Raw genomic sequence first — 18,962 nt, forward strand, 5'->3', positions numbered from 1 at the left:
CTCAATCTGCCATTGCATACATTTGATATATAACGGACAAGGAAGGGAAGCCAAATCCCATTGAGCTGCCACCTGTTTTAGGTGATTAATGAACAAACCGAGGAAGTTCCAACAGAAGCTTAACATTGTGGCACATTGCCCACTTACGCTGGGGTTCCATTTGGCTGCCTCCCACCCCACCCCAATCCCCGCTGTGTCCTGTGATGAAGTGGACTTTCTTAAAGTCTTCTTTCAAGACAATGGCCCAACAGTCATCTTCCGAAGCCTTCATTTTTAAACCATTGTGTTGCAATTCTTTTTTTTTTTTTTAAAAATAATTTTTATTGGGTTTTTACATTTTATAACAACAGACACACACACAAAGACAAAGACAAACAAACACACATATACAATTACATACCCTAAGTTTCTTTACCCACTTTCATTGACTTCCCCCCACCCCCTCCTCTTACATCCCAATTCCAATATTAATTCAGCAAGTTCTTACCTAACCTCTTAAAGATATTCACATTACTTTTGAAAATTAAATTCTTTTGTTTATCTATATTCAACTATCCAATTCTCTTATAATCAATAATTTCTTTTTTTTTAAGGTCGGTCTAACTTCCCCTTCACAAATTTTCCCTTTATTATATTAATTATAGGTCACATTGACCAAGTAAAACAAAACATAACATTTTATAATTCTATTCTCTCCCCCCCCTGCCCCGGTTTCTGTCCCTTCCTAGACAAATGTCCAGAAAACAAACAAAAAATAGTTCTAGCCCGGATTCCTCACGTCCGAGGCGTCTGATTCTCTGTCAGTCCCTCTCTGCCAACTATATTGGTAGTCCTCTTTGATGGTCCTAAGACCCCGAAGGAGTTCAGTCAGAGTCAGATCACATTTTCTTTCATTCAGAATGCTAAAGAGTGTTTGCTGCGAAAGACCATCTATTTTTCCATACTCAAGAGAAAAGTCCCAATCATGTTGCTTTGTTCTTTCTAGTTTTAATATTCCAAGTACTCCAGGGGCTTCTCTCTTCTTCTTTTTCATCTTTCGCAGGTCTGTAATCCAGAGGTCTTCTTGCTCATACTCTAACGCTGCAGATTCTTGGTTGATATTTTCCACTTGTAGTGTCTGAACTCCTTCTTTTTTCTCTGTCAATTCCAAAGGCATCTCTTCCTGCTCAGCTGCAGAATTTTTATCATGCATCTCCTTTGTGCATTCAGCAGAGTTGTTTGTTTCAAGATTCAAGGTCATAAAAACTTTACTCAGAGCCATACTCTGCTCCTGCAGGATTCCCACGAGAAAGAACATTTTTTCTATCTCCGCCAGTAATTTTCCCTCTGCAGCCATTGTAATGTCACTAATTCCCCCTAGGGGGCTTTCAGTTATTTAGTAGTCCTTTTCCAATAGTCTGTTACTTTGTTATTATCAATACTTTGTTTCCAGTCGCCTCAGTCCAAATGTATCAGCTTTAATTCCAAGAGTTATTAAATAGCAAAATTCTTTACTTTGTCCGCCCGTTTGACAGCTTCTTTGACAGCTGTCAAACTCCTTTCACTTCTTCCTCCGGGACCCAAATAGGACACTCCCGGGTTTTTTGGGGGGGATACACACAAAGTTCCAAATTCCCTTTCTCTCCAGCACAAAAATCTTGTTCTATCAAATTTGTGAGAAACTTTTAAATCATCAAAACAGTATTCATTCCGCCTTAATTCTCCGTTCCTTGCTTTGAAACGTCAATAAGTAGAGGGGGTGCGGACTTCCCTTTAACACATCCCCCGATCGTGCCGAATTCACAGGATAAAATTTTAAAGTCCAAATTCCACTACTCACGGGTCCTTTGTTATCCAGTCCAAATTTTGGGAAGAAAGTCAGCGCTCTCCGGCCATGGCTTGCGGCTTCGCTCCACCGAGGTAGCGATCTACTCTCAGCACCACGCCACTCTCCGTACCCTCTCCGCAGCCTTTAAAAAGGCTCTTCGTGGGTCGGGGAGGGCGCTTAAGGTGCCCACCGAGTCACCAAGTCCGCAGGCTTCCGCGCCTGCGGTTTCTGAGGGTCCCCGTGTCGCCGGCACGGCAAGACCCGTCCTCAGTAGAGCCGATTCCCTCCGGAGCTCGGAGGGAATCCGCCATTAGCCGTTCGCGCTAACCCGGAAGTCCCATTGTGTTGCAATTCTTATGCCTCAGGGAGATTTTTTTTTTTTGTTGAAAATGGGCTGCATGCATCAGGGAAGTGGAACATAAAAGATTTATTGGCCAATGTGTGTTTTGGCTTACCTGAATGCTTGTATTTTCAAACAGATCTTTTGCTCATGAATAGTTGTGATTGTTGAGGCCGGGATATTAGAAATCTGGATGAGACGTCACACAGGCTCACAGTGAATTACAATAGGCTCATGTACATTATTGAAAGAAAGGTCAATTTAAAAAGTACCTTGATCTAATGATCATGATTTTGTTTTTCATATGTATGAGTAAACTTTTATTGTACAAAGTTGGCAGAGACAGCACTGGTTGAAAAGGGAAGGCTTGTGCACGTGGTGGAAACACAGATGTCCTGCAAGCAGCTGTGTGACATTAGAGTTTTAAGACATATATTTAAGGGATTTGAATGGGACTTCAATAAGAATGCATATATAGAGTGTAACACTAACAGCTTTGCACACTTCCCATTTAAATCAGATGGGCTTACTACTGGAACAAGAATTGATAGCAGCTGTAGAATACATTCTGGTATCTATGCAATCATTAACCCCATTCAGAAGCTATAATTGCTGGCGTGATGAGGGATGGTGGAGACCAGCACTTTAACTCCATCCCCTCACTGCTGTACGCATGGCCTCCATGAAGTGGTGGGATAACTTCTAAAGTGGATAGTCTATCATCTTGGGATGGGCTCCTTGTGCAGTCAAGAACACCGTGTCTTTGAGGGTTCTAAATTGTACAGGCCACCCACACAAGGAATTTATATCAGAGATTCCCCACTGCAGGAATTTATATCAGGGTCCAGGTAGGAACATGCACAAGGTCATGACTCTTCAAGTACCCTAGTCCTAAGCCCTTTAGGGTAAGGTTACCAGACGTCCCTGTTTCCCGGGGACAGTCCCCGTATTTACAAATCAGTCCCCTGACAAAATCCATCTGTTTAGTAGGAAGTTGAAAAGTGTCCCTGGATTCATTGAAAAAAATCTGGTAACCTTACTTTAGGGCTTTCCTTCTCATGCAGACGATAAAGTCCCATCACAAGTATAAGTTTCATGGCTCTCTTGCTGTCCCTCCCTTGCCGTTATTCTCTCCACATCTTCCCATTTGACTTTTTTTGCCTTGAAAACAACATTGCTTGAACTGAAGTATTCAGAAGACCCCCCTTTTTTGCCCGTGTTTCCTCACGTAGCCCATGTTTAGGAAACCTGCCTTGGCCATTTCTCTTCTTTGTGTTGTGTCTGGCTCCCACACACTGTGGCTTACTAGCATCTTCATTGTGCAATGCTATTTAAGCGATGCGCTGCTTCGGCCCAGTATAATGGGGGCACAGAGTAATTATGTCATCCAAATCCTTTTGAAAGAAGGAAAAGAAAACATCCAGAGTTTCGCGAGAGGCGTGACGGTCATAGGAAGCTGCCCCTATGCCAAGTCAGATCCATCAGCCTGTCAGGCCTCAGTATTGTTGACACTGACTGGCGATCACATTCCAGGGTTTCAGATAGGAGTCACTCTCAGCCATACCTTGAGATGCAAGGGATTGAATCTGGGATCTTTTACACACTCTACCACTGACCTTCAAACTGTTCCTGCCTCTGTGCTGTCTTGCCTTGCCCCCATTAACACTACCATATGAACAGCTCCTTGTCGTGGCTTTGTTTTGCTTTCCACAGCATAGCGGTGCCAGCAGCTTTCTTGGTGTTTCCTGTCTGCCCTCAAATGGCCAGGAAAACCCTGCTCTGCTGGTGTTTCTAAGCTGTGGTGACAGGAAAGCTAAATATCCTGCTGCTTTCCCTAGGAATACAGTGAGTCGCTTTTTCATGTGAACCCCATCACATTTCCTGAGAACTGATGCCAGCAGCTTTCAAAATTGCTTGCCCTGGTGCTCAGGAGAGGGAGGAAGAAAAGACTGCTAGGAGCTGCCATAGCCATGAGTGTCTTGTGAAGTCAATAATAGCATGTTGGCCTGAGATGACATTGCTTTGAGCAGCCTCTTGCTGTGGTCACAAAAATGGGTGTGGTGTGGTTACATTTTACATATGGAAACAGTTTTTTATTCTGCAAATGGTAATTGTTACGTAGAGGGAAGTGCAGTTCTTAAAGTGCCTTGGTGAATGTCACCCATAATGATAAAACTAGGTTAAAACTGGTTATTTGCTGAAGCATATTTTTGTAAACATTGACATGCATGAGATGTAGTGAAATTTGATGATTTTGATATATAGGTTGCATCTGCACCATACATTTAAACCATGTGAAACCCCCCAAAGAATTCTGGGCCCTGAGGTCTGTTAAAGGTACTAAGAATTGTTAGGATTGTTAGGAGACCACTATTCCCCTCATAGAGCTACAATTCTCAGAGTGGTTTAACAGTCAGTCCTTCTTCCCAAGGAACTCTGGGGGGAATAGCATATTTCAGGATCTGTGTGGGTCCAAACCACACATCAACACAGGCTTGGTGCTTTTGAATTTTCTAATTTGGGGCTTTCAAGAGGCTTAGTCTTCAAGTGGATAACTAAACAGCCTTTGCTACCAGTGTGACCTTGTTTTTTTAAGGGTTCTTTAAACCAGAACTCAGGAAATGACGAAAATGCCACTAAGCGTATGTCCTACTTCTCAAGTCAACATCATGATGGATAATCATAGCATTATAGGAAAAAATATATAAATGGTCTGCTGGTTCTAGATTGTTGGGATTTTGTAGGATTGAATGTTTTGACTTTGTTCTTGGCTATGTGCTCCTCCGTATGATGTCACTTGTTCTTGGCTTGTTCTGATGTCCTTAAGGTTGCATAACACTAAACTAAGTACTTTCTTTCTGTGTCTGTGCTATATTAATCTTACCCAAAATAGTTTCAGGTCACTCACGATATCTTAAATTGGAAAAGAGTCAAAGTTTCCTCTTCTGGGGAAGCTGAGTGGTTAATAGTGGAAGTTTAAGCTATTCAGTAGTTGAGTTGAAAGTGTATATAGCATTGCTACCTTAGTGTCACATATGGCATTAGGTTACTGGAGTCCAGGGAAGTTAGTTATTTAAATTTATTTTCCCACCTGCACATCTACCAGATAAGGGTAAGTCTAGACGATAACTTGTGTTTTGTTTGTTGCTTGCAAGATCAGTTACTGACATTTACACCAGTAGGGTGTCCACATCACCCTGTCTGTACTACACGTCCCATGGGAGTTTTTGTTTTTGTTTTGTTTTGTTTTGGTGGGGGGGTTTTTTGCAACTAAAACAAGAACATTTTGCTCGTTTGTACATTTGGTAAGTGCAGAAGTCTTGTGGCATTCTGCTTCCTGCCTGTATTGTCATGCTTGATGGTGATTTGTGCTAATATATCTTTTATATAGCCCAGCAGTGGACAACCAGAGAGCTGAATTTTCCCCAGCCAAGCTACTGTGGGAGCTGGGCTCCCTGGCAATGATGCCGTTACAGCTCAGGAATGTCCAGTTCAGCCTTTCTCAACCTTGGGTCCCCAGATGTTCTACAACTCCCACCATCCCTGAGCACTGGCCATGCTGGCTAGGAATGATGGGAGTTGTAGTTCAACAACATATAGGGACCCAAGGTTGAGAATAGCTGGAGAGACTAGTTCCATGACCTGAAAAGTCTGTCAGCCTGCTTCTTGGCTGTCATTGGCCACTAGGGACATCATGTAGCCCCCTTCCCCTCTTTTTGCATTATGGGAGCAAAGAGGTACATGCCGCGATACTGTCACAGCACCCATTTTTGTTACCATTTGTTACAGGGGAAGGGATTAGATGGCCGTTCTGGTTTTTTACTAACATCTAGGTTCGCTCAGACAGGACTATTACCGGAGGAACTGTTGTGTGTCTAAACTTCTGTGCTCAGTGGCGTAGCGTGGGGGGTGCAGGGGGGGCCGGCCGCACCGGGCGCAACATCTGGGGTTAGGGCAAATCCACGGGTTAGGGGGCGCAAATCCACGGGTTAGGGGGCGCAAATTACTTGCCTTGCCCCGGGTGCTGACAACCCACGCTACGCCACTGTCTGTGCTAAAACATTCCTAAGTCCTGCATCCAGAACTTCCAAATCGCGCAGTCAGAATAACTACACATGACCCAATCAGAATGTTCAAATGCTGGGCAAATACTCCAGCCAAATGGAAATGCTTCTCTTAAGTCCTGGGAAGTTTAATGGGAGGAGAGGCCAGCACATTCCTAAACTGCAGCGGGTCCTCTTCTTTTATCTTTCACACATCCTTTGCAATTTGTTTTGCTCCATAACTGGGAGCAAACGGCTGCTTGGAGTTCCAACAAAACTGAGGGACATTTGCTGGGTTGAGGTCAAGGAGGCTTGTGCAGTTACCTCTTATTTTTCCTATAATTAGCAAAACCCGGCATCTTTTGCTAGTCAAATAGTATAAAACATTTTGAGCCTTTAGGGAAGTGAAGGGCATAGTAAAGAAATAGTACAACCCTGTGCATGTTTTAGCAGAGAAGTAAATCTCTGGGGCATACTCCCCAGAAAGTGTGTGTAGGACTGCAGCCAAAGACCCTGAAGACCGACTGTACAGTTCAAGCAAATCAATTAATAAATGGTGAATCAAGTATAAAAGGAGAAGGAGTTTTTCCAGGCAAGAGGATATGGCTGTTTCAGGGATTTGTTTGAAACAACAACTGAAGTTGCAATCCATTCACCGAATTTCCCTCTTCTGTATTCCCTTAATACAATAAACTGGCAGAACAGGCATTGCCATTCCTTTGAGGTTAGACCTTGCATCCTTGTTTGCTCAAGTCTCATTTGTGTCTCATGACTGAATGAATCAACACCTAATGAGGCAGTCACATGAGGGACAGAGTCAACCAGGACTCATAGGCTGCATGTTTTAAACCTTGGTAGCACCCTGCTTGCAACTTGCTTCATCCTTGTGCCTGAAAGCTTGGGTGGCAACCAAACACTGTCTTCTTAATTCCTCCCTCTCTTCAGTCACCACCTCTGCCCCAAATCCACTGATTAACTTATCAGTGCAGAGAACAACTAAGGTCAATCTAGCAATGCCAGCAAAGTCCACATAATTGAGCATCCTTGTATATAGTTTCAGGGACTTGTAAATGACTCCCAAGAACCTTTCCCAACATACCATTTTGCTGCCGTATCTAGTACCTAAGAGAACTGATTCCCGAAAAGTAAACATGGTTCACCAGTTCCAGCAGAACTAGGGTCATTTCAAAAACCTTGCTGCTTTTTTTAAAAAAAAATTTGTAAACCACCTCCAAGAGGACCTACAAAGAATAAACATGGAAAGGCAAACAATACAAGTGATAAAAATTCAAAACAAAGTCTTAGCATTTCATAAGTATTAAAACCAAATACATTTGTGCCACTGCCAAAAAGGCAAAGAACATTCCTCACAAAAATGTTGAGAGAGCAAGAGCAAATACTAAAGTAGCAGATCCTCCTCCCAGGCAGGTTTGGGGCAAAGCAGGTGGAGAAGCTTGCCCTTGATTATTTATTTCTCCCCTTAGCCAAATGAGTTGCCCCCAAGCATCTCCTGCTGCAAACAAGAGCCTTCAAGTTCTTGAAGCAAATCCTCATTGCTTCATAGGAGGTTGAACCAGGACAGTGTCTTGAAGTACGGGCTCTTAAAGTAAGATAAACACATGCATACACAGGTCAGACACATGACAATGCAACTATTTTCATGCTCACTCCAGCTCTGGTGTGCCTATGAATGCATAATGGTTGGGTCCAGTTACATATTGTATGCAATATGCCTGCAGCCACTAGCTCAATGAATCAGTGGTCATCATGCCCCATATTTCCCTCGGTGTCCTATATAATCTCTTTCCTTGGCTGTTGTTCTGCGAGTGCCATCAGCTGGGAAAGAAGTACTATGGAGATAATGTATATTGAAGACCTCTGTAGCAGAGAATTGGTGGTGGGTTTTGCATTCCATTCAGAATTCCATTTGCCTGCCTTTCTCCGCAATGTGCAATACTGCGAGAGATTTGAAGTCGCTTCAAATATTACTATGTGACATCTATAACCACGTGAGTGGAGATGGGTGGTTGGCTCCAGCCTCTAACCATATAATTAAACCCAGGGTTGCTGTACTTTTGCAGCTGTTTCACAATCTGATGAGATGGGCAGGCTGGGTTTAGCCATGTGGTCCAAGGAGTCAGGCATCTCCTCCAGATGGTTACAGGTACCACACTTAAGTTTTTATGTGCCTTCTGGCAGTAACAATGGCAATGAAAGCAGAAACAAACAACAGAGTTTCTCCTTGCATTGGATCTCTTAAGTGTGGGCTTGTGGGAACTTATGTCTTGTCTCCAGTGTGGTTTAAAAGAGTCTGGAAGTCTCTAGCTTAACAGCAGAGCATAAAAGTTGCATGCCAAAGGTTCCAGCTTCAATTCATGACAACTGCAGCTAGGGTTGGAAAAGACTTATCTGAAACTCTAGAGCAGAAGTGAGGAAACTGTAAACCTCCAAATGCTTCTGGACTCTAGCTTCCACCATCCCTGATTATTGCCATCTTGTCTGGGCCTGATGGGAATTGGGAGTCCAACAACATCTGGTTCCCCATCCCTGCCCTAGAGAGCCACTGATCTAATGGAGCAGTGGGCTGACTTGATATAATGCATGTTTTATGCATTTCTGACAGTTGTGGTACACAGGGGCTGGATTGCTGCTTTGTTTTTGCTTTCTACCCAGCTCTGAAGACTGGGACTTGCAAAACTTAATTTGCGACTGTTAGTGTTCAAAGAGTCTACAGTGGTAGCTTGGGTTATGAACCATCCTACTTATGAACGCTTCAGGTTACGAACTCTGCAAACCCGGAAGCAGGTGCTCCGGGTTGCGAACTTTGCAATGTACATATCCGCTTCTGGGGCCGTGGAAAGCCTATGTAGGGAACGGGCGCCTCGGGTTAAAAACGCTTTGGGTTAAGAACAGACTTCTGAAATGAATTAAGTTCGTAACCTGAGGTACCACTGTAGAAGAAAAACACCAGCTTTCTCAGTGGAGGCTTTCAATAACTTTTATCTCAGTCCTCAGTCATTGAATTGTGGCCTGGTTTTCACCATGTATTTTCTTTGACCACACACAAAGATAAACAATTTGGGAGGCAACTGTTAAAAAAACAACCATGACCACAGCATCTGGAAAAAGAACTGGCCGTTTAATCATGGGAACAACTGCCAACTATATAGGAGAGCACTTGGTTCATACACTTGGGTGCTCGGATCCTGGCTTACTAGGCCGTAGTTTAGCAACCATTTCAAGCAATGGGACCACACGCTGCCTCTTCACCCCTCCCTTTCACTTGCCTTCTCCCTCCATTGGTGCTTACATCCTGATTGAATTAAACATCTGGTTTCATTGCACCTGAAAAAGGGAATTTTAGGTGGATGCCAGTTTTAGCAACCAATATCTTAAACTAAGTTCAAGCTGTAGTTTAAGATCTTGGTTAGTAAATAGACATTAAACCACAGTTCTCCATCTCAGATGTAACAGCAAACAGCAGGAGGAAGGAGCCAAGATGAGGGGCAAGGAAGGGTCCAGTCCCAATGGTTGTTTGCAATTGTTAAAATGTGGTTTGATGGACCAAGAGTGGAGTATTCAAATCAGCTTGTCATGTTTATTTGCATAAATGTATGCCTAAGGAAAGTCAGAGCTGTACATGTGTAGAAGGAAAAGTTGTGAACTGATGAGGGAAAATATGATACCACATTATCATATATGTACCTTAAAACCAAAAGGACATTTTAACGAAACACATCCAATTAACATGGCTCAAGATTGACATACCCACCTTAGTCCTTGACTTGTGTCTGCTTCTGGTTATGAAGACAATGTGGGGTGTGTTTATTTAAACGTAAGTCTGATTAACCTTAGTAGGATACCAATACAGTGGTGCCCCGCAAGACAAATGCCTCGCAAGACGGAAAACTCGCTAGACGAAAGAGTTTTCCGTTTTGGAGGTGCTTCGCAAAACGAATTTCCTATGGGCTTGCTTCGCAAGACGAAAATGTCTTGCGAGTTCCTGCGGGGGGTTTTTCCTCCCCCCCCTTTTCTAAGCCGCTAAGCTGCTTATCCACTAAGCCGATAAGCCGCTAAAAGCCGCTAAACCGCTAATAGCGCTAATCCGCTAAGCCGTCAATGGGCTTGCTTCGCAAGACGAAAAAACCGCTAGACGAAGAGAATCGCAGAACGGATTCTTTTCGTCTTGCGAGGCACCACTGTACACTTTTATTAGTTGGATACTTTCAATAAACTACCAGGGGTCATCAAACTTTTTCAGCAGGGGGGCCGGTCCACTGTGCCTCAGACCTTGTGGGGGGCCGGACTATATTTTGAAAAAATATATATGAATCAATTCCTATGCCCCACAGATAACCCAGAGATGCATTTTAAATAAAAGCACACATTCTACTCAAGTAGAACCACCAGGCAGGCCCCACAAATAACCCAGAAATGCATTTTAAATAAAAGGATACATTCCACTCATGTAAAAACATGATGATTCCCGGACCGTCCGCGGGCCGGATTTAGAAGGCGATTGGGCTGCATCCGGCCCCCGGGCCTTGGATTGCCTACCCATGAACTATGTATATGGGTATAGTATATACCCATGTATATATCTTCAGCATATACTCAAATCCCACCTTCCATTAATTGTTGCTTTTAAAATTGAAGAGCACAGCATAGACTTGATTGCATGTTTATAATCTGTCTTGTGCCAAACTTGATGAGAAAAGACAATAAGATGGTGTTTCTTTCCAATTTGTATTGAACAATACTTTGAACTTTGAACAATAAAGCTGAAGTTGATGATGCTTTTTGAGAGATGAATGGCCTGGCCATAAAGCTAAGCTATGGAGATGGTTTTTTTAGCTAACCATAAGTTGTCCCACAGACGATCAGACAAACCATGACTTGCATCTCCAAAGCTTGGCTTGTTTTCCAGCTGCTCTTTCCTCATGCCTTTGCAGCTTGGTAAACGTGGGGTGGTGTTGTGATTTAGACTTATGACACTTCTAACCTAAAATGTCTCCAGGCAACTTACATCCAAGTGACTTAACAGAGTAGGCAACTGATGTCCACAGTCATTTTTAAAATGGCAAATTTTAGTTGAGAATTGTTGTTGTTATTATTATTATTAGTAGTAGTAGCAGTAATAACATCAATATTGCTTCTTGTTTGGTGGTGCTGGTTGAAATGTAAGAGCTAGTATCATATTCTGTGTTTCTAATAGTGTCAACTTACCAACACTCTGTAACCGTCTCTTTCCAAATCTGATTGACAAATACTTGTCTGGAGATTGATTTGCTTCTCAATTATCACCCAGTCACAAGTGCAGTCCCTTTAATCAATTATATGGGTAGAGATTACAGCCAAGGAGAGCTCACAGGCTTCCATTAAGCCAGATCACTTTCGGAGGAAAGGCAATTTTCTCTATAAGATTTGATTAGTGATCAAATCTTGTGCTGCAGGGTGTGTAAAATTATCCCTCTGCATACAGGTTGGTTTTCCAGTTCTGACCACCTCTGCTGCATGGGTTGGGCTCCATGGGTGTACGTCTTTTGTGATGCTTTTACACTGAAGCAAAACTGTTAATGCACAGTGCTTTAAGGAAGAGTTCACACTCTGAGGATGAAGGAGAAAGTCCTTTGTGTCACCACAGAGTGGCACCCACAGGGAACTATCAGCTATGTGACTTTCCCAGTCCTACCTGCAGTGGTGGGGTGGTAAATTTTGTAGGGCAGGAGCTTGCAGATGTGCCCCCAAGAAGAGTCCAAAAATGTAGTCAGCAATATTGATTCCTCTGCATACACATACACTCTGCAACCCATTGTAATACACAGTACCCAACTTATTAGGATCAGCATGACAGCCATCCTAAGCATAGTTTCCTGTAAGACTCCCGCCCTGTTGAAATCAGTGATGTTTACTTCTAACTGCATAGATTCAACCTGGGAAATGCACAGAAGTGACTTATCTGGGGGGAGCTGCTGCAGCAATAACCACCTTCTAGGGGTATCACTACTGCTTAGCAGGGGGAGGTGCAAGTCAGCAGTGAGGTTGGGGCCACGCAGGTACAACAGAGGGTGCACCACATTGGCTCTGCTGCTATACCAGCTTAATCCTTCACCCACAGCCTCTGCCCTCTTCCTTTTGGCAAGTGGCAGCGTCAGTGCTGCCTGGAGGCTATTGCTGCCACTCCGAGAACACACCTGACTTTAGCCTTTAGCTATGAATTAGATATATTGCAAGTAAGTGTTACTGTTTAAGCTGCTAGCCTAAAATAGGAACACCATCAAATAAAAGGGAAGAAGAACCTAGCCTCTGATTTCCCACATATTCTGACTTCCTCCCATGCTAATCTATCACAGAAAAATGTGAAAGCCTTTTTATTATTTAAAGGCATTAAGGACTAACAAGTTACCCTGGTTTTCCAGTGGATGGCTTTGTTGTTCCTGCTCTGTAAAAGAAGATCCCAGAGTTGCATTCATCCACATTTCCCTCTCCACTATACCACTGCCTAAAAATGAAGAGATGTGTTTTTAAGCTGCTTCATAAAAGTAATCGCTGTGACATGTTGGCAGATTTCCAGAACTGGGGCACCACCACCAAGAAGGTCCTGTTTCTCCAGTATTTCATGTTTCTCATGCATTTCTTCAGGCACAAACATCGGCACATTTTCACACTCGCATGTCGGTTTCATGTTCATTCCATATGCACCCTCAAGTCCCAGGGAAATGCACAAGCGCAGATGCTTGTCCACAAAGAAGCACATCCTTACAATGATCTCAGCAGACCAAGTTAATAAAACAAAAGGGAAGCCTCTGGATTCTCCCTCTCTGCCTTAGGTCATCAAATCAGTCTTGGAAAGAAAGTACAAGTACTCTCTTCTTTCCTTGTCACAGGTTCAATACAGTCATACCACAAGTTGCGTTTGCTTCACATTGCATTTTTTCAGGTTACGAATGCAGCAAACCTGGAAGTGTTTACTTCCGGGTTCGCCGCTTCGCGCATGCGCAGAAGTGATCTTTCGCGTCACACGCAGAAGCGGCACTCTACTTACGGACTTTTCGGAGTGCGAACGGCACGCCAGAACGGATCACGTCTGTAAGTAGAGGCACCACTGTAGATGAAACCTTTTCCTTGGAGCAGGATGGATGGAAAGCCACTATCAGATGTTTGCCCAATTTAGTTCTGCAGCTGAAAACAAATTCTTAGGTTCACAATATACTCAAAGGCATACTCATTGTTTGTTTTTGTTTTTTAAATCTAGTTGTACCGTATGTTTTTTGCACCTGGCTGGAGTTGATAGATTTTGGGATTCTAGTAATAAAAGACAAGTCCACTCAGTGCCAACCCTGGGTTAAATAAACCGCTGTTCTGATCAAGAGGTGGCATCGTTGTTGACCTCCCCACTAAACTCATTTATGCAAATTGTTGCTTATGAAAACAAGAATAGTAGTTTGTGCAAATGAGGGCCAGGTGGCCTTTACTATAAGGACCTATGCCTGCATCTTCATTTGGTCCACTTTTGCCCTTGTTTCTCAACAAAATATTTATTTTATTTTTTATTTTTATTTTTTTTACCGACAGCGTGACTGTTGTCTGGTAAAACAGGTTAGGAAATGAAAACAGAAGGGCAAGCAGTGAGTTAAAACAGAGTCAACTGAATTGTACACAAAACCAACTTGCAAAGAAAAGTGAGCGCACTCTTTTTAAAATGTAACAAGACATATCAGGATCTGATCTTAAGACAGGCAAGGCGTCCCTCTTCCCCATCATTGTGAGATGCACAGATAGCAATCTCAGCAAGAATGACCCAAGAGGAATTTTGCACTAGTATTTTTCCTTCCCAAAAATCTTTCCGTTAAAGGCACACAACACTGTACTATTCACACTTTCATTTTAATAGCTCTGGGGAAAGATTATTCAGCTCCCTGAATAGCTGGGGGGTGCACAATAAAATAACTGTTCGACTGGGGGGAAAATGCTCTGTTGTCTTGCAGTACCAGTTGGTATTATGTAGGCTTGTTTGGTGTCTATTTATAATAGATTGCAATTGGGAACTGGATACAAAACAAACACTGGCACTCCAGTGTGGCTTAACTTTATATCAAATTCTTTCTTGGCTAGTTTATTTTTAGATTATCTATCTTTGACTTACAGATGCATCATTAAGCGACACACCTTTAAAGAAAGCTGTATCTTCTCTAGCATCCACCAATGATAACTTGTGAGATAGGAAAATAAACTCAGTTTCAACCTTTCCCAGTACTGCTTTTTGAACTTTTGGGGATTGCAGAATAGAGCAAGGCCATTGAACTGTCAAGTTCAGGTAGAACACATAGCTTATTTTAGGTATTTGGGAGACTCTTTGGGACAATTGTATGTCCTCTGCATCTTTTCTGCTGTTGGTTACTCTGTTTACATTTTTTTGAGGTTGGTCTTCATTCCCTAAGGCTTTAGCAGAAATCCATTCACATAGTTTCCTGGTCACTTACTAGATAGCAGTTGTGTTTTGGATTTTTAAAAAAAGCTCTTTTATGTCTAAGCGTGTCAAAGTGACGTAATATGGAAACTTACTCCTGTAAATAAATATTTACATAATGCACTGGGCTCAGTAACGTCTCACCATTACATTGCTCCCTGGAGAAAAGGTCACTTTTGACATCATTAATCTTTTGAGGGCAAGATACATGCTCACAGATAACATGGGTTTCGTTTTAGCAATTAGGGTGTCTCTGAATATAGGCTGTGCTTGTTTTCCTCCCTAACAGAATGCAGCCAAAGTTAAGCACTTCTGTGTGCCACTGATTTCATTGGGAATTAAACATTTCTAACCTTTGGCAGCATTGTGCCTGTTAAGAATGAGCTTTGCTGAGTCAGGCCAGAGAACTCTGGGAGCTGTAGTTCTGTGAGGGGAACTGGGGCTCCTAACAGCTCTGAGCATCCTTTACAAACTAAAGCTCTCAGAAGTCGTTTGGGGAAGCCATAACTGTTCAAAGTGGTATCACTGATAGCACAGTCCATAGACCACTAGACTCTTAATTTCAGGGTTGTGAGCTCAAGCCCCATGTCGGGCAAAAGATTCCTGCATTGCAGAGGGACGGGTTAGATGACCCTCACGGTCCCTTTCAATTCTACAATTCATAGTGCTTTAAATGTATGGTGGGAATGTGGCCTAGATTTACACGACAGGCAAAATTGTATTTGTCCAGGTCTCTTTTTTAAAAACCTGATTGTGTTGATGCTGTCTGGAGATTAGGCTCAGTGGGGCTTTTAAAATAGTAATAGTAATAATAATAATAATAATAATAATAATAATAATAATGGTGATGGTAATGGTGATGATGATGGAGGCATAATTTCATTCTGTTTCGTTCTTTATGGTTGTTTATGGTTGCATTCAGATGTGGAAATTATTGTGTTTGTTTTCCAGGGTATAGTCCTAGCACTTCTATCCCAGATTCTGTCATTTCTTTTGCATTGTATTACCTGTTGTGTTGTGACTTTGTAGTCAATATACTACCATATTTTGCTAAATTTTAAATGGCAGGAAAGGACTGTATGCTGGTGTACCGCCCCAATTTTGGTCGTGTGAAATTACACAGCAAATCTCCCGCCATTTTCCTGGATAACAGGGTTGAAGAAAGTGTGTGTGTGTGTGTGTGTGTGTGTGTGTGTGTGTGTGTGTAAGCAAATAACATGGAAATGAGCACTAAACTTCCACTCGCTTTCCAGAAGTGGTTTTTACGTTGTGTGAAAGATCACATAACACTTGGAAATTATCAGGTAAGGAAAAATTGGTGAAACCAAAGAAGGTTGATAGAACGGAGCCTGTATTGTATGTTGTGTTGTAATCTGCCCTATGCTCATAGGTGCCATCGGGGAGAGGGGGAAACAGAGAGCCAAGGGCTCCCCCCAAAATTTTAAGGAGCGGGCCGGGTTTCCCCAAACTTCTGTGGCAGCTGTGTGCACACATTGCAGGGCATGCTTATGTCATGTGCACAAGATGCGGAGTGTGCACACAACATGTTAGCACGCCCTGTAGCATGTGTGCTTGATGTCAGCATGCCCCACGGTGTGTGCGCACGGTGTGCTTACGTCACACAGCCCCAACCCCCTCAATTGCGGGAGCGAGGTGGTGTGCTTGCCTGTGCTCCAGTCTGGAGGAAGGCTAGAGTATAAAAACTCTGAAGCAAACAAATAGCGCTTTGGCATATGGCATGGTGGGGAGAGCTATTTGATATGCCCAAACCCCAGTTCTGTGTGAGAAACTAATCATATGGTTCTTTGGAGCCTGTGCCATGTGGCTTCTCTGTAGGCACTTGCTGTTCTTCAGTGGAATTCACGAAAGGAGTTAGGAAATCCCTTGAAGTGGAATCTTAAGACTTCAGGACTCCATCAATGGCATAATGCAAATACACACAGAGTTCTCAGATGGAAAACTACTGGTGAAGTGAATTAAAAATGTGTTAGACTCCTGGGAAATTCCGTCCCATAATGTGTAAAAAGTTAAGGAGGGCTTCTCACAGAAAATATTGACATTTTACAGAATACCTTTTTGAGGGGGAAATGGCCATTTAACATTTTTTAAAATGTCTTTCTCTGTTTTATTGTATTTTAACCTTATTAGGTAAATATGTTTCTGAGAACAGATGTCAGATTAATTATGTCTTTAATTCCCCGCATTAGATGTTTACAAATATTTTTGGGGTGTTTTAAGGGGGCAATTTGTATTAAAGCATATGGTTGATTTTTCTTTTGACAATGTAATTATATATATGCATATTTAAAAGATAAAGATTTGTTGACAATCTCTCATTTCAAGCTTTAAAAAACCAGCAATCCTGAATTACTACTTTTACTCACGTTAACCTTTTCATGTTGTCTCTTGAAATTATACATAGTTAAGGGAATGTGAAAGAGGGTTGGGAAAGATAGGCTATACCACCTTTGGGGCTGCAATCCCATATGCACCTACTTAATTGGCAGTGAACCCCATTGAACTCAATAGGACTTACTTCTTTGTAGACAGGAGTGTGTTGGGTTGTACTGCCAAGCACACAGGACCCCATGGCTTGCACTTTTCCTTCCATCCAAGATTTTAAGTCACAGCCTAAAAGATTTGCTTTTCATTCCCAGAACAGCCCTCCCTCTATCTTTGTGTTTTGCCCCAAGAGCAGTTATGAAACCTTGTTTACAGCAAGGAAGCTGGGCACAATTTCTAAATGGGTCTATAGCTGTACATTGCTATCCAATTGTGTGTGTGTGTGTGTGTGTGTGTGTGTCAGTTTCTGGGGTTTCACTTGTAATATTAATGAGCCGTTAGAGAGCAAACAGTGCCTCCTTTGTTCCTATAGAAGATCCAGTCTGGGGAGGGCCGGAGGGTGAAGATTTCATGGGAGAGAAAAATAATAAATCTTTAAACTGAAATTTTCTGGCATGCTGCACTGGTCTGTGCCAGAGCTTTGAAGAAGAAGGCATAATCAGAAGCAGAGTTTCCCCACTCGTGCTAAATAATAAATCAGACACCCAAACAAGAGCCCCACATGGGTTAATGGCCTTATTTTCATGGTGAAATCTGCATGCATGTATCTAAGGCAGAGCCGGGATTGGCTGGCAAGCTCATTGCAGATCCAGGTGGCATATACTGACAGCTCCGGGTCACATGATGGCTATTAGGGCTTGCTTTTCCACTCATCTGGCTGAGCTTGTCAGCGAGGGTTGAACGCAGGAATCCTGCAGCTCCAAGGAATGTAGAAAATGAGAGGAGGGGAAAGGAGGGAGGTCGAGAGAGAGGAGGCTGCTTTGTTGTCTTTCTCCCTTCGATCAGTCTGAATTTCTGACAAGCGTGGACCACGGAGGTGCGGAATTGCAGCCGCAGCTGCCAGGAGACCCTGGTCATGAGGCTCAACCCATATCGGTTTCGCCAAAGGAGGAGGATAGATTAAACTGGCATGTACAGTCTGCATTGGCTGCCAAGGGGGCACTTAGCTCGCTGATGAATTAGATTGATCTTCTGTCCTCTGCAGTAATACCCCCGAGGAAACAAAGGAGCTGGAAAAAACAGGCAGTGTTTGCTGTAGTAAAATTCTGGACTGATCAACAGAATGGAAAGGCGGGGTTCCGGTTATGAAACTATAAGGCAGCGTTCATATGTGGATCCTTGGGCAAACGTGTGGATTCTGCTTCGGGGACCTGTTTCTTTTCTTCAAGGGTTGTTCCCTTCTCTCTTTTTGTAATCCTGCCTTTTAAGATTAAGGCTGCCCTCCTCGTCCTCGTGTCCTATCCCCCCCCCCCCCGCCGCCTCTCCTTTTCGTGCTACAGCATGGAACATCTTTTGTTTCAGTTAAATTCAGTCCTCTCGGTCTGTCACCTGACAGTCTTGTGGTTCTGGATGAATGTGGTTCATTTCTATTATTAACCTGGGTTGGCAGCTGGTCCTCCTAACAGGAGTTTATAGAGATTCCGAAAAGTGAAGCTTGCTTAAGGGAGAAAGATGCTTCCCAGGTATGAAATAAATACTATGATCTGGGCATTCTTTTCAGTGGCAGACTTGCTAAATAAATATGTGTATATATTTGAAGTTGTCCTATTTTATACTGTAGAAATAATTATGCTCTTTGGGGGGGGGGGATAGCTCTGTACTACACCACTATTTTAAAATGAATGTATATAATCTTCTGTCATTTTTCCTAAGGCATTTTGTGTTGTAGTGAAAGATTATGAAATGGTGCCTGGAACACTAGTGGTTGTAACCCTGGTGGATTAATCTTGTTTAGGTGGG

General features: G+C 42.8%; 1 protein-coding gene across 4 annotated transcripts in view; it reads left to right on the forward strand.

Annotated features, from left to right (window-relative positions):
- The window catches only part of FNIP1 (folliculin interacting protein 1), an 89,390-nt gene that overhangs the window by 14,318 nt on the left and 56,110 nt on the right, over nucleotides 1-18,962 (forward strand). Inside the window, exon 1 of one of the 4 annotated variants that reach the window (XM_081851055.1) lies at nucleotides 17,880-18,685. The exons of the other annotated variants lie outside the window; for them this stretch is intronic. Coding sequence (XP_081707181.1) covers nucleotides 18,675-18,685 — 11 coding nt within the window. The 5' untranslated portion in view covers nucleotides 17,880-18,674. Of the gene's footprint in view, nucleotides 1-17,879; nucleotides 18,686-18,962 lie in introns of those variants that run through there. 4 annotated transcript variants of the gene reach the window in all.

Source organism: Podarcis erhardii (assembly GCF_964252035.2).
Source record: "Podarcis erhardii genome assembly, chromosome: 2".
In the NCBI taxonomy this organism is placed as follows: domain Eukaryota; kingdom Metazoa; phylum Chordata; class Lepidosauria; order Squamata; family Lacertidae; genus Podarcis; species Podarcis erhardii.